The sequence below is a fragment of the Rhinolophus sinicus genome, linkage group LG03 (assembly GCF_036562045.2).
Source record: "Rhinolophus sinicus isolate RSC01 linkage group LG03, ASM3656204v1, whole genome shotgun sequence".
Taxonomy (NCBI): Eukaryota; Metazoa; Chordata; class Mammalia; order Chiroptera; family Rhinolophidae; genus Rhinolophus; species Rhinolophus sinicus.
In genome coordinates this window covers 8,430,673-8,445,303 of record NC_133753.1, presented here as the reverse complement: position 1 = coordinate 8,445,303, position 14,631 = coordinate 8,430,673, and the positions used below count along the sequence as shown (strand labels likewise).

The window sequence follows — 14,631 nt, the reverse complement described above, 5'->3', positions numbered from 1 at the left end:
ACTGACTAGCAGTGTGACTGGTCATCTCTCCCTCCTGATCTTCAGTTTTCGCATTTCTCAAGCGAGGTGCTGGACCCTTACATGATCCCTAAGGCTATCGAACAAAAGGAATCTAGAATTTATGAAGATGAACTATACAGGCAGCCTCGAAATGCTGCCTCCTACCAGTTCTCCCCTTACAAAGAGCAGGCCAGCACCACACGCGGACAGAATTCGGGGAACTATGCTGAACGCCAGAAAGGGAGATGCAGCACGTGTGCTGGGTGGCTGTCGAGGGGACAGTGAGGATGTCCTCTTTGGTTCCCCGTCCTGGTGGGAGCCCATCTCCCCACAGAGACTGGGTTTGGCTAGAGGACAAGCTTGCCAGGCCCAAACAGCCAACCAACAGAGGGGCCACCCTGTTTGTGCTCTGGCTAACACCAGGGTGGATTACTGGTTTCCGAATGAAGTGAGGGTGGCAGAGGAAACCTAGAAACCGGATGACTCCATAGACAGGAGCTTGTGGGGAGGTCAAGGATCTAAGTTTTGTGGGGAGAGGGGTGAATAAGAAGGAGAAGGAAGAATAACCGTTTTAATCGTGGCATTCCAGCAGCGCCTCTGCACGTGACTGCAGCCTCTCCTGCACCGCATTAGAGGAAGGCACCCTGCAGACCACATTCGGCGGGATGGACATCACCACACCCCAGTTGGACTCAGGGCAAGTTCACAATCAAGTCCACAGAGCACTGGGCCGCCGAACAAGTGGTGAGAAAGCTCAAATGGGACCTGGGGTTCAAGACGGTGGATTGAACACACGGGCTCATTTCTTCCCTGGTAAAACCCCATGAACACAAAGGTAAAGGAATGGAAGTTGTGCAGTCATGATGACGAAGGCATGGCGAGGAGACACCAGCAGGCAAGGAACGACAACCCATTTACGGCAGGGGCAGAGCTGCTGGAGGAGTGGGCCGGGGGTAGGAATCCTGACACCACACCCCTGCAGAGGCATGCCACTGAGCCGTCAGCAGCAGCAGTCCCACTGTGTGGAGAAATTAAAGGACCCCAACCCGGGGACACCAGGCCCAGCCAGGCAGGAGCCATTCAGTGAATCTGAATGCTGACTGCGATGAGCCTCACTGCTCAGAGGTCAGGACTCGGGCACTGGGGTGTGTGCTGGGACTTCTGGGTGTGTACGGCCCTCCAGTCTGTGCACTGCACAAAGGCGCCTGGCTGAGGGTAATTGGGAGTTAAAATCTAGCCCTTGCTCTGCTCCTCAAGCCTTATCCTCGCTCAGGGCTGCATCATCCTGAAGGAATGGGCAATAGGTACCCTCTGCCAGGCAAGCCAAGTGCCCATTGGATGACTTTTGCCCAGAGAGGGACACCTTTTGCCAAGTCATCCACCCAGAGGGGAAGCCTGTTTTTGAAACTGCACAAGGGCACAGCAGAGGCTAGTAGCAGCCTTGTGTATGTTCCTCTTTCCCAGGCAGGAGAGAAGTGGAAATGTCTCTAAAGAAAGGAAACGAACCCTAGAGAAAAGACCTGCAAATATGGGTATGTGGGGTCCTCCCATGAAGAGTCCAGGTGCCCACTTGGTGACCCTACAGAAAAGCCCACCAAGATGACACACAGAGCTTCCAGCCATCTTTTAGATGCACGACTATTAAACGCGAGCGGATCCACAGGGTCACCAGATATTTGAAGAAAACTTGTGACACAAAAGACACTGAGACTAACCGAGAGAAAGGAAACTTACAGGAAAGAAAGGTAATACAGGGAGGACAAAAGAACTTCCCAAAACCCTACTCGCGTGAACAGCCACAGGGAGATCAGACCTGCACCCGTGAAACAAGAACAGGACACTACAAAACAGAAACAAGAGAGAGAACAACAAAACTGATTTGGAAATTAAAAATTAAAAAAAAACACAAAAAACATTCAGCAGGGATATTGAGAAGATAAAGCTGAATAACTTCCTGGAAGCAGACAGAAAATAAATAAATAAATAAATAGAGTCGAGAAACAGAAAAGATGAAAAATATCACAGGGTTATTAATCTGTGAGATCCAACATTGGAACAACAGGCAGTCCAGAAAGAAAGAAGGTGAACAATTACAGGAAAACTTAAGACATTTTCCATGAGACCCCAGCATGAGGTAAACCATCAAGGGTACACCACCATCAAGACAGTTCAGCACCTAACAACGAAGGGATATTAAAGTGTCTCCTGGGAGGGGGAGAAACCCAAGCCACACCTAAAGCCTTGGGAATCAGAATGGCACCAGAATCTCAACAACCCCATTGGGGTGTGGGGAGAGGGCATTATTTCCCACCTGCAATTTTTTACCTAGCTACGTTGGGAAAGGGCAGAATAAAGACATTTTAAGTTATGCAAAAACCTCAAAATATTTACAACATTTACTTCCCATGTTCCTTTTCTTAGGAAGTTACTAAAGAATGTGCCACACCTACAAAAAATCAAATCAAGGGGGAAAAATTTGACAAGAAAGCACACGACTTGACTCAGGAGCAGAGTCCTTTCGCACCCACACTGAATAGAGATGCACCAAATAATATAACTAACTGTACTGGAAAAACAAAGTGGGGGATGGGTAAGAGCAACAGCCTCATCTACCACAAGAGCAAGTAACTAGATGCTTCGAAATTAATTTAAAAAATTAAAGTATAATCATGTTATATAGAAATGCAAAGGTAAATATTAGAAGAAACACCTAAGAATTGAAAATGTTACTTCCAGGGAGCAAGACTCAGGGGGCTGCTAGTTTTCATTTAAAAACTTGTGTGTTTGTTTCTTATGAAACTATGAACATGTATTACTTGGATAAGAGTTTAAAATAAACGCTTAAAAAAATAAAAATAAAAAAAACAAGCCATGGGGTGGTTTGTCCTGCAGGTTTCTATATCCATCTTTTATAACCAGAGTCTTCCATATAAGCCCATACTCAAATGAGAATTATTTTTCTTAAAAAAAAAAAAAAAATCAGTTTGCTGCCAACCTGAACCAAATGACTTTTAGGCATTTTGCCAGTGGATGGTTTTATACAATATTACAGGTTGTAATGAGTGAGAGAAGAAGCCTGCAGAGATTTTTCTGAATAAAGTCTAGACCCGTAAATGAAATGATTAACGTTTGGGTCAGCTCTTCTCTGGCTCTTAAAGCATCCAATTTGGGCAAGCACTGCATGGTGTCCAGAGTTCTAAAATATCACACACATAATTTTTATTATCTGTATCTTTGAGCTTTCAGTGATGCCAGGGCACTCATTAATTAGCTCATTTTCCATGGGACACTTGGCCTTCAAGATGGACTCACTCCAAGCTCCCAACAGCTTTCGGCTGGGAAGGCTTAGATTTGTTCCAGGCGAGAAGGCAGTCTGTATTCAGAGTGGGTTAGAGGCCAGATTTTGGCTGTCATCGGCTCAAATGTGTTATGTAAATTCTTTTGGCCATGCTGGAATTCTGTAAACTTGAACCTCACTGCTTGGAATAAGCAAGTCCTCGGCTTGCTGATAGAGAAACGTGATTCCTGGAGTGAGAACAATGCTGGTATGTCAACTAACAAACAGCTGTCGAGGGTCCCCCAGAACTAATAGGGGATGCACTTGGAAGTGATTAAAACTTCCTCACGGGAAAGATACAAGAACAAAACAAAGGTCTAAAAATTCTGGTTTTGTTTAAAGGAGGTCACTTTTATCTAATCATTTTATCTTTTTAGGACATCCATGGGTGCAATGGAAATTCCCTGAAAGAGGTGGCAGCTCTGGAATGGGCACCGGATGGGTGGTCTGGGTGTGCTTGCCAAGTCTGCTCCTGGTGGGCTGGGTGCCCTCGGTTAATCCACTCTGCCTCTCTGGGTTCAGCTGGCCCTGAGGGCCCCTCCTGACCTAACAGTTTGTAATTTTGTAAGTTGTCACATGCCCTCTGGGGGAGGACAATGGGAGAGGAAGCACTGCACCTCCGACCTACACCTCTGAAGGAAACAGGGAGCGGAGGGAGCCCAGGGCAGAAGATAGAAGGGCGGGTGGATGCCTCTGTTTCTCACAAACCACCCACCTGTTCTGCTCTACTTCTCAGGATGCTTTCCGGAAAGCCTTTTCAAGAAACCCACTGTGCAGGACCACAAAGCCTGCCCACGCCGAGACTGCATTCTGACGCAGGTGGACACAAAGGCTTTCTCAGGGCAGGATCCCACTGGGCTGCTTCCAGCCTTAACATCCGCTGGAGCCTGTTCTTAGCCCAGCCTCTTCTGCAACCCTCAGGCTTTTAAGGGCTTTTTGCAGTGCTCGGTGGGGCCTTTGGGATTGGCACAGATGCCTCAGGAGCCAGCAATGGAAGGCAGGGGGCTGCTGAGGCAAAGTGGGAGGGACCCCACGCCTGCCCTGTGTCAGCCAGAGCTAAGCTTTTAATCTATCATTAAAAGAATTCATTTAAAAGGAGGGTTCCATTGGTGAAAATCACCACTTTACCTCAATTCAATCAATGCAAAAGTAAATTTAAAAAGCATCCCACCCTCCTACTCAAAAACAAAAAACTAGGGTGAAAAAAAGTGCATTGCAGCTCACGACACAACTTTCACTTTCCTCCTTGGATTTTGCCATTCCCAGACATCCTTTCCCGGAGCTGGCAGCTGTGTGCTGCTCAGATGTCCCCCTAGACCACACAGGGGCGTGGACACCAGGCACCTTTACCCAAACATCCCCTCCTGGATAAAAACGTGGCAGTTTTCTTCCCAGTGAAGGTTCTGCCTGGGGCATCCACCCTCTTTCTCGTCAGGAGGACCCTCACCTGAGAGGTAAGTAACTTGGACCTTAAAAACCTGCATATGGGTTAAAACCCGGGTTATAGCTAAATACTAGTAACTGACAAAGCAAGGCACGCGAGAACAAAGCCCACCCAAGGATCTGGCATACCCCTGAGTGTTGAGTACGCAGCCAGAGATAAAGCATGCTAAGACACACAGGAGGAAAAGGAAACATGAAAACAAAGCGGCGAGTCCAAGTTTCCTGGTAGGTCCTCGACTGTCTGCAGAGGTGCTCTGTCCAGAACCTGAAATAAAATGAAGTATAAAGACTCCCACCCCGTCAGGGCCAGGTCTTTTTATTACGCAGACACACGCATCAGAGTCTGTTCACGTCCAGCTGTGGGAAGAGCAGCAAGCAGTATACCAGGAGCCAGAGGAAGAGGATAAAATACATCATGTCCGGCTGCTGGACAAACTGTGTCAGCGAGTCACTCTGCAGACTATGGCTCTCTGGCAGTGTGGCTTCTCCGGAGTGGTTGGCCTTCCTGCAGAAGGAAGACACAGGCAAGGCAGTGACAAGCAGGTCCCCAGTTTAGAGGACCCCACTCGCTCCCCGTACTCCAACCTCACTGCCCAACTGGAGAGCTGAGGGCTGCCCAGAGAGGCGTCCAAGAGGCCTCACATTGCATGTAGACCCAAGGGGGCGGGGGTGGAGTCCAGGCAGCCCTGTGAGCTTTTACACATACTCAGTTCCTCTCCACAACACGAAGAGGGAGGAGCTGTTAGCCCATTCCACAGATGGGCACATTGAGACTCATGGGGTGGAGTGGCTTGCCCCAGGTCAACAATTACTTTGTGATAGAGCCGGACTCTGGGCCAGGTCTAACTGCCAGTTTAGGCACCTGCCTTTCCTCCACTGCATCCTTACTGCAGAGTTAGATACTGAGCTCTATCATGAGTGAGTGACAGAGGGGACTTGATAAGTCATCTAAAGGAACAGACAGTTCCCAGACTACAGATCACTTAAAAACAGCCATCAGAAACAAAGACACATCCTACCACCACCAAATTTGGTTTTTAGCTTTGGAATATAACCTTCAAAATAATTACTAGATTTGGTTTTGGTCAGATTTATCTTTCTTCTTTTATTTGACAGAAGGTAGCATTAAAATGACATTTAGCTTTTGCCTGGCAGATAAAACCCAGAAGGGAGCTGTGTGGAGACCAACCACAGCTCCAAATTTCCACCAAGGAAAGGGTTGAGGGCCATAATCTGATTGGAAGGGGGGGTGGGGACCTCTGCTTGAAGCTGTATTTATAGAAGCCGAGCGTGTAAGCTTCTTCGTGTTATCTGGGGCATGTGATGGAGATTGAGAAGCGAAACCCACTTCATCCCCAGACTCTGTCCTGACCCAGTGACAGGCTAGGCCAAGAATGGAGGAAACATTTGCCTTGTTCTAGAAACTGAGTAATTCACAGGCAGATAACGGGCAACTGACAGAATTTCTTTCTCTTTCTTAAATCTGTTTTTACAGAAAACTTATACGGTTTTTTATTGAAATAATAAATGCTTGAAAACATGGAAAGTACGACTGCATTTCTCAGCCTTGCAGGTTCAATTTTCAAAGTCTTTATCTCATAAAAGCTAAAAGCACTATTTTCCTATGAGTATGTCAAGCCTAATGGAAACCTTGAATTAATATTTCTATTTTATGGCAGGGGAGGGAAACAGGTCTTGCTTCTTTGTAAGGAGGCAGAGAGGTAGAGTTCTAGGGATTACACCCTTGGGTGCTGGGCAATATTCAGACAGAGGTTTCCCACTCCAATAATTTAAGTCCTTCTCAGCCAATTGAAATCTGTGGCAAATATTAAAAAAAAAAAAAAAATCGGTAAAATTAAGTGATTCAGTAACTTTCACAGGGATAGGGGCACCTCAGACTTGTCAGTTTTAGAGATTTCTCTGGTTTCCTATGTCCTAACTGGGCACTTGTGCAGTGGTTCAGCAATCTGAGCCTAGGTCACCTAGTTCTCCAACAGTAAGAAATACTTTCATAGCCATCCTGGCATGTCTGCATTCCCTCTTCATGTCTGCTCTGATGCCATAAAACTGTAAAATCAGCTCAGTGAGCTTCTGAGTATTGTACCTGCATTGGCGACACAGAATGAACACGGTTGTCAGGCACTGTAGCATTTAGGTCACACTCAGTATCACGTCACTACCTCCTGCCTGGCTCTTCCTGGGACAGCCAGCTTATGCCACCGCGTTATTTAAACGCAGCTGCATAACCCAGACCCGTCCTGAAACTGGGTCATTTTCTGTTCATTAATATCCACTTTCCCTACCCACTCATACGCAATTTACATTCATTTTCCTTGGAACAGGTATTTTCTTGCATTATCTCAGACTCTTAGTCCTGATATCAACAAAACATAGCTGGAGAATCGCCACCCCCAGAAAGTAGGCTGCATAATTAAAAAGGAAAATATTTTTTAAACCCCACACAACTTGGAGTAGAGTAAGGCCACCAACCTGTTTAACATTCGGTTTCTTCTCTCATCCACATCAGCTGCGTTCCTCAATTGAACATAGCTAAAATGATCCTACAGTGAAATTTATAAACAAAACCCCCGCAACCCAATTAGTAAAGATGAAATCTCTGAAACAGAAAATAAAACAATTTTAAATATACAAAGCCGAGCATGTCATGCTTTTTTCAACATTGCAAACATCTAGTTCCCAAGTCAAACTGGTAAACAACATTCTACATTTTCCTACCCTCTCCCCCGTTGCCCCACTGGTCGCCCCTCCACCCACCACCTGAATCAGAGCTGTGGACTGTGGTGTTTTGGGTCCCAACACCTCCAGAGCTAAGTAGTTGCTAATGTAAAGCAGACCCTCCACGTCTGCTGCACATCTATCTTTGAACATGATCTTTCTGGGGGGGGGTGCAGGGGTGGGGGGTGGGGGGTCTTGGATGCGCTGTTGTTGTACTTTTTTTTAATATAACAAAGAGGCCTGCGGGCTTTAAAATCATCACTTTATTTATATCCCCTATCTGCCAAACTGGACATCCACCTGGGCTGTGCTTAACGACAAGGTTTCAATTCGCTTGTCTTCTATCCAAAAGTCTAGTTGCTGCACGTCAGTAATTTCAAAGCTCTGGGCTGGGGAGGAGGAAGGGTGGAAAGGAACTGATTAGCAGGGGTGCACGGAAGAAGAAGAAATTCACATACTAACCGATTCCAAAGACCTATTAGAATGTCGTCGAATGTAAATGCTGGAGTCACTGTGGCTAGTCCTGAAAAAGAAACACACGTTTTGAATTGGTGCCACCAACAGCTCCTGGTGGCTCAGTGGGGCTCACCCTCCTCCTGAGGCTTCCACATGTGGACTTGGGCAAACTAAGTTTTCCGACCCAGGGATGGAAATGAGACATTTTACCCAATATGCCCACTTGGGCTGGAGTGCGCTCACATGCAGGAGGAGGGCTATTAGAGAGACAAGCTGGGCCCTCATCAACAAGAAACAACAGTGAGAAAGAATGCTAAATAGAAAGCAGTCCACGTATTCTTGAAAGTCATAGGATTTCACGGCGGGAAGGATCTCTTTTTCCAAGCATCCCTAAGTCTGGGGACTCACCGGACTTCCTCTGCTAGCTAAGGTCAGACCTGGGCCGAGATCTGGTATCCTGACTCCCTTTCCAGTGCTCTGTCCTGTGCACAATGCTTCTGTCCGCTTGTCTAGTTCTCTGGTGTACCACCTCGTCTCCTCTCATGCATGAGGCAGCTAATTTCTGCCTATGTTTTTTGAGGCTGACGTGGAATGGGTCTCTAACTTTCTAATAAAGCTGGCTCACCCAGGCAGGGCTGAGGCAAACAAGACCCAGCCAGAGGCCTGGGCTGTCATCCTGGCTCCTGGTTGATTAACTGGCAACCGTAGCCAAGTATTCTGTCTTTAATCAGTTTTCCTCATCTATAAAATGGGTGGTCATTCCTACCCCCTACTTCACGGAGTTGGTGGGGATAACAGTGGACTGTAGGTCAGTGTCCCATCTTGCTGCTCACCAGGAAAAAGAGGTATTGGGTGTTGATGTGGCCTGGTACAGACATGGCCATCTCAGCTCCCTCCAGGGAAACCTACTATGTGGCATTCTGGGAGCCAGAAAAAAGGCATTTGACGCAGAGTTTATTCATCCCCAGGGAATTCATCATTGGCAGCCTTGGTTTTCCTGCTCACTGCTGTCCTGAAAACTTCTCTTGCTTTCGGCACATTTCCAACTAAGAGTTATTGGGCACCTACTATGTGCCAGGTACTGGGCCAGGCCTTGTCCTCAATGCAAAGCCTGTGCTAGTTTTTCCTGGCTGGTTATCACAGCACAGAAATGAAACAAAATGCACCCACAAAGAAAAAGAGCCCCAGCTGACTAGAAGCCAGCAGTGTCCATAAGAGCAGACTCAGCACACTGGGAGCACTTGGAGACGCAGGGCACTCTTTCCCTCTGTGTTTGTAGTATTTTCTAGTGAAAAGCACATCCCTGTGAGGAGAGGACTCTCGTGTTTTCCTCTCCCCTCTTTTCCAGCATGCTTTCTGTAAGGTGGTTTTGTGTTACAGTATAACCAACATGAGATTGATTGCATCCTGAACTTCATTCTCTCGGCAAGCGCTATCAAGAGCCTACTGTGCGCCAGGCACTAAGGACAGCAGACTGAGAGCGTACATTCACTCAGTCAATCACCCAAAGCATCTGCACTGAATGCCAATTGCAAGCCAGGGGCCGTGCTAAATGCTGCGGTCAGGTAATGCGCCCTCCCCACCTCCAGGAAGCTGGCTCACCATCTAGGGGGAGAGCAGATGATAAACACATCTGTACACAAATGATTATAGAAATTACTGTTTTGATAAGAGTAGAGGCTATAAGAACATATAAAGGGGGTTTAAAAACAGCTTGGAGGAATCCAAGAAGGCTGCTTGGAGGAAGTGCTACTGAAGCTGAGACTTGAGGGAGCGAGGCAGGAGGCAGGCAGGGGACAGAGGGTCCTCAAAGGTGAAGGAGCTTAGATGAGGGCTAGGCATTCAAGGACAACTACGGCCAGCGTGCCTGGCTTGCTGGGGGTGGGAGGAGAGGGTGACTAAAGGTGACGAGATGAAGCTGAGAGACAGGTAACAAGCCATGCAGCAGGCTCTGGAACAACGGGCCTTTCTGCCTAGACCAGTGTGAAGCCACAGGTGGTGACAGAGTCAAGGTACAGCTGGAGGAAACATCCCAGTTCTGGGAAGAGAGATGTCCAAGCCTCAGTCCCATTCAATAGCCTTGGGCCAGGTAATGACTTTGAACTCAGTTTTCACCAGTGTACAAGCCAGTGATGGCACCTCCCACACTGCAGGGAGCAGGTGAGATGGCCTGGCACACAGGAGGGGCCCAGGGGTCCTCATTCATTCACACAAGCACAGCTCTGCTTGCTGTTGGCATGCAGCTTTCACTTGGGCTGAACTGCTTCACAGTAATTCCAGCTTTGCCTGAGGTGAGCTGGGGAGGACAAGCTGGGAAGGTAATTGCTGCCTGCTCTGTGCAGGGAGATCAGAGTAAAACCTTCGGTCAGCCAGGCCTCTCCTTCCCACATTCGCTGAGATAACGGTCTCCTTTTCAATATTTCGCCTTCTTTGTTTACCTCCACAGGGATGGGTTTTGCTGGTACTTCTTGATGGAGTACATATCCAAGATGCTGGCTTCCCCCCAAGGCTCCCGTGTCTCCCCACATGCTCTTACACCCCACAAATATTTACTGAGGTGCCTGCTGTGTGCCAGCTGCTTGCTCAGGCTGTTTCTTTCACCTGGGATGCCTTCTCTCTCCCTCTCCCAAATCCAGATCCCACTTATCCCTTGACTCTCAATGCAAATGATATCTCAGCCCCACGTCCCCCACCTCAGGCTGTCCTGATCCTCCTCTCCACCTGCCTCTGAGGTCCAAAACATGAAATCCCCACTCGCCTCTTAACAACTAAGGTGTCCCACCTACTCCTGGTAGAATTCGTGGAGCATGTCTTATCTGTCTCTAGCTCTGAAGCCCTGGGGCATGCAGCTGTGCCTGAATCACTGCTAGGGCTGACCTCTTCTGAGGCCCCCAAGTCTAGCAAACTCCATCACAGAGTGGCTACTCAGAGATTACTGAGTATTCACGTGCTTAGGGAGAAGCTGAGCAGTCTGGCGTAACAGCCAAGGAGCCCTCCCTGAGTTGTGCTGGAGTAGATGACAGCCCTGAGCCATCTGCCCGTAAGTGCTCGCTGGCATTTAGCACAGGGTCCAGCTACACGCTAAGACACCGATGGCTGCTGGACAATCACGTCAGAGGCAGGGAGAGGGGCTCTGCAGTCATGGGCGAAGTTGGCAGTGCCTTCCGCTGTGCCTTGGCCCTCGGCGCCCAGGCTTCCGACGACTGTCCCTTTGTCCCCCACAGCCCAGGTACGGAAGCAAGGCAGAGCAGAGATGGAAAGCTGGGCATCTGCCAGTTCCTTCTTGGCTCTCCCTGTATGGGCTTCTCCCCAAATGCGTATCTCAACAATTTCCCTCTGCAGCCACTGGCTCACCCACCACAGGCAAGGAGGGGTCATGAAAAGAATGTGGACCGTGGAGTCCGACCGGCCTGAGTCCAAGACCCCAGCTATGCCATCTCCTAAGCTGAGAGGTGCCCCCGAGCTCCCTTGTCTGCCACAATGTGTACAACCCCACCTACCTGCCTGTGGGGGTGCCCACGAGAATTACCGCGGAAGCCTATGGGTAACGCCTGCACACGTGGGCCGTGAAATCAGTGAGTACCGCGATGAGGAGTGCTAATGGGAGACACCAGGGCCTTCTGAAATTCAGCAGTTAAATATTCTCCCTGGGACAAGTCTGGCTTCTCTGGTGGCCTTAGTGTGACAAAGCGGTTAGGTGCTAAGTTTCCTGTAGGTCAGCTGAAGTTCAGGGTCCTCCCTGAGATAAAGGCACCATTCTTACTTCTTTGGAACCGAACCCAGGGGTGAAGCCATAGTAAAGTCCAAATTCCATGTGACAGCAAGAAAAGGTCCCCTCAGCACATAACGCAGCAAATCCCTTCCAATTCTGTAAGATGCTAATAAACGCCTAAGTTTGATCTCTAACTAGCCCACCCAGTGGTTATCTGGAGGCCGGGGGCGGCTGGCAAAGTCTCCACGTCCACTGCTTCTCACACCCCACACCCAGTGCCTGTGGTCCAGCCATTCCTCTGCTCACTGCTAGTTCCCACCCAGGGGTACTTTGGGTGAGGAAAGAAGACGAGCTTCACGTCTTCCTGTTTTGCTGCAATTGAGCAGGTCCGGTAACGGCAAGGTCAGGGGTGGGGGGAGACTCAGGGGCAGAGAATGAGGATAAAGATGTGTTTCCGATTCTGGCAAATGACCAACTTACCAGATGAATTTTGTATGAATCTGTGTTTCCCCTGCTGTCTGTCAGCCCAACCCCTGCAACCCCCATCACACCCGAAACTGACAATGGAATGAGTTTAGAGAGTAACGCTCTAGCTGGGCCTCTGGGGTGAGAAGAAAGTAATAAAATACCTGGAAAGGACTCTGTTGTCACCAGTGTCTTCTTCCAGGTCATTTGAGGATCGAACAGTCCCGGGTGCTACGAATATTGAACTTTCTACGTGGTCCATATGTTTCCTTTTTTCCTTTTTTTTACTGCTGGTCGATTCTTCCATTACCTTTTCTTCTATAGGGTTTGCTAAGTTTTCCGAGTTTGGGGGCTCCTGGGGCTTAAAGACAAAACAACCAAATACGAGTTAGCGTTTCATGCTGAGAGGACGAGTGAGTGACACCACCCAGCAGTGCTCCGCTCCACCTCGATCCCGAGGCCCAGCTAGGGCGTCCCGTCTAAGTCTGCGTCTCCCATGAGCTCCTTCCAGCTGAGCCCACCTTGGAACAGAAGCCCACCCCAACTCCTGCCCCCTGTGCAGAGTTCAAATGCTCCAGATGGGTACAGTGGAAATAGCACAGGGTTTAGAGTCAGTAGGATCTGTTTTAAAATCCTGGATGAAATCAGCTATCTGACCTTGAGCAACTGACTTCGTCTCGCTGGCCCTCAGTTTCCTTGTCCTTCAAATGGGTATAATAACTATCAACCTCTTTCCACAATACCACAATGTTTCCTCTAAAGGATGTCTCTTACAGTAGGCAATGGTTGGACTCTTCACACAACTGCCATCCGCTTAAACAGAGAAACGAATCCTGGAAGCCAGGTGGACCCAAGGGTGTTTGGAGAGGTACACACATACAGGTAAACGTACAGCTGATGGGATGGCATGCACTGCGCCTTTGGCTGAGGGTGGATCGTAGTGCACCTCTAGTGTTTATTTGATAAGAAAGATTCTTTGACCACTGTCCACACCAGGCCCTGTGAAACCCAGTAGCAATGTTCCCGCGTGAAACCGAGAAGCGTGGGAATTGTTGCGGCCACTCTCAAGAATTCCTTCAGGGGCTAGAAGAACCGGCTGAACAGGTGTCAGACTTAAAGGATACAGTGGCCAGGCAGGTGCACCCACAGAACAAAGCCCTGTGCAGGAATTAAAAGCTTTCTCAGCAATTTGAGACTCTAGTCCCTCTTCCTTCACCCACAGTATTTTTCCTGAAGAAACGAGGACATTTTTTTTTTTAAAGACTAGAAAAAGAACTTGCCATTTTCTAGTCTCTTTTTAAAAGGAGGGCCAGGAATCAGAGCAATGCTCTGTCCCACGTCGTCTTGTCTGCCAGGAAGCAAGACACGCAGACCTCACCTGTCATTCCGAGCTGTACCCCCTCCCTCCGCTCACCCACAGGGATCAATGCCAGGGCTCCACTGGGGAGCCAATCGCAAGCGGGCACCTGCTCGTAGTACAGGTGAGAGCCAGAGGAAGCAGATCAGAGCCCAGAGAAGTAGCTAGCGCCAGTGTCGCTCCCACACTGTGCCCCCCAGAATGCAAGCTTTCACACCCAGCTCAGTGTGAGATGGATTCAAATCTAGCTCTGCCCATCCCATTCCCAGCCCTGGCTCTTTCAAGCCCCCCCACCACATCACCTGTCCACATGCTGGACACATGCAGGTGTACAACCTACTTTTAGCAATGATTGGAAGGGAAGCAGAAGAGAATGAAGTGCCACGTCTGTGATTCTGCAGGCCGCATTCAATCAGCCGGGGAGAGGGACCGAGTCCCTAAGGAGCCATTTCAAATAACACAGAGGGGCAGACACGCAACTCAGCCTCTCTTCCCATCACCTACACACCCAGTCCCTTCTTTTGTCCTCAAAGAGCTTTTTTGCCAATAACAATCCACAGTATCACTCCAGTTGCTGTCATGGTCCCCCCCCCGGGGATCTCAAGACCAGATCTCACTAAGAGACATTTCTAACCCTGCCGGATCTTGGGGTCTCCTGCAGGAAGCGCCTTCTGGGGCAGGGCTGGTTTCTGGCAAGCCAGCAGACAGCAGGTGGGAGGTGGGTGGGCAGTCGGGACTGGGTTCCTTTACGTGGTGCACAAGGGGAAGATGGCAGGCGGGCCCCTGGCACCTGTGGAACCATCAGTCCTCTTCTCCACCCAAAGGTGGACACAGAGTGAGTGCCCCCACCCCAACGGGCCAATTGGCCCTGTCACGCTTGCCTCCTAAGCTGTTACCACCTGAGAATTCTGCTCCCCACAGTGTTCCAGGCAGCGATTCCCCATTGTCCAGAGTTGGCAAACCAATAAAAGCAAGCTGCCACTTCTGGCCTCTCTAAATCCTGAAGGTCTTGTAAGGCTTCTCTGAGTCCCCATTCTCCTGTATGCTTCCTGGGCTGTAAACCTCCTCTGGGCCCCTCCCTCAGCCCTGACTCTCTACGGCCATGAGCCAGAGCATCGTCATTTA

At 49.0% G+C, this 14,631-nt stretch overlaps 1 protein-coding gene across 4 annotated transcripts in view; it reads right to left on the bottom strand.

The window, feature by feature from the left end:
* Positions 1-2,010: 2,010 nt before the first annotated feature.
* The window catches only part of CLMN (calmin), a 98,593-nt gene continuing 85,972 nt past the window's right edge, over positions 2,011-14,631 (bottom strand). For 2 of the 4 annotated variants that reach the window (XM_074326977.1, XM_019746226.2), the window contains exons 10-13: positions 12,314-12,510; positions 7,979-8,039; positions 7,271-7,341; positions 2,011-5,285 (exon numbers count right to left, since the gene is read on the bottom strand). In XM_074326977.1, the coding sequence (XP_074183078.1) occupies positions 5,117-5,285; positions 7,271-7,341; positions 7,979-8,039; positions 12,314-12,510 (498 nt within the window). In that variant the 3' untranslated portion in view covers positions 2,011-5,116. Of the gene's footprint in view, positions 5,286-6,638; positions 6,885-7,270; positions 7,342-7,978; positions 8,040-12,313; positions 12,511-14,631 lie in introns of those variants that run through there. The other 2 variants (XM_074326978.1, XM_074326979.1) reach the window with 2 other exon arrangements.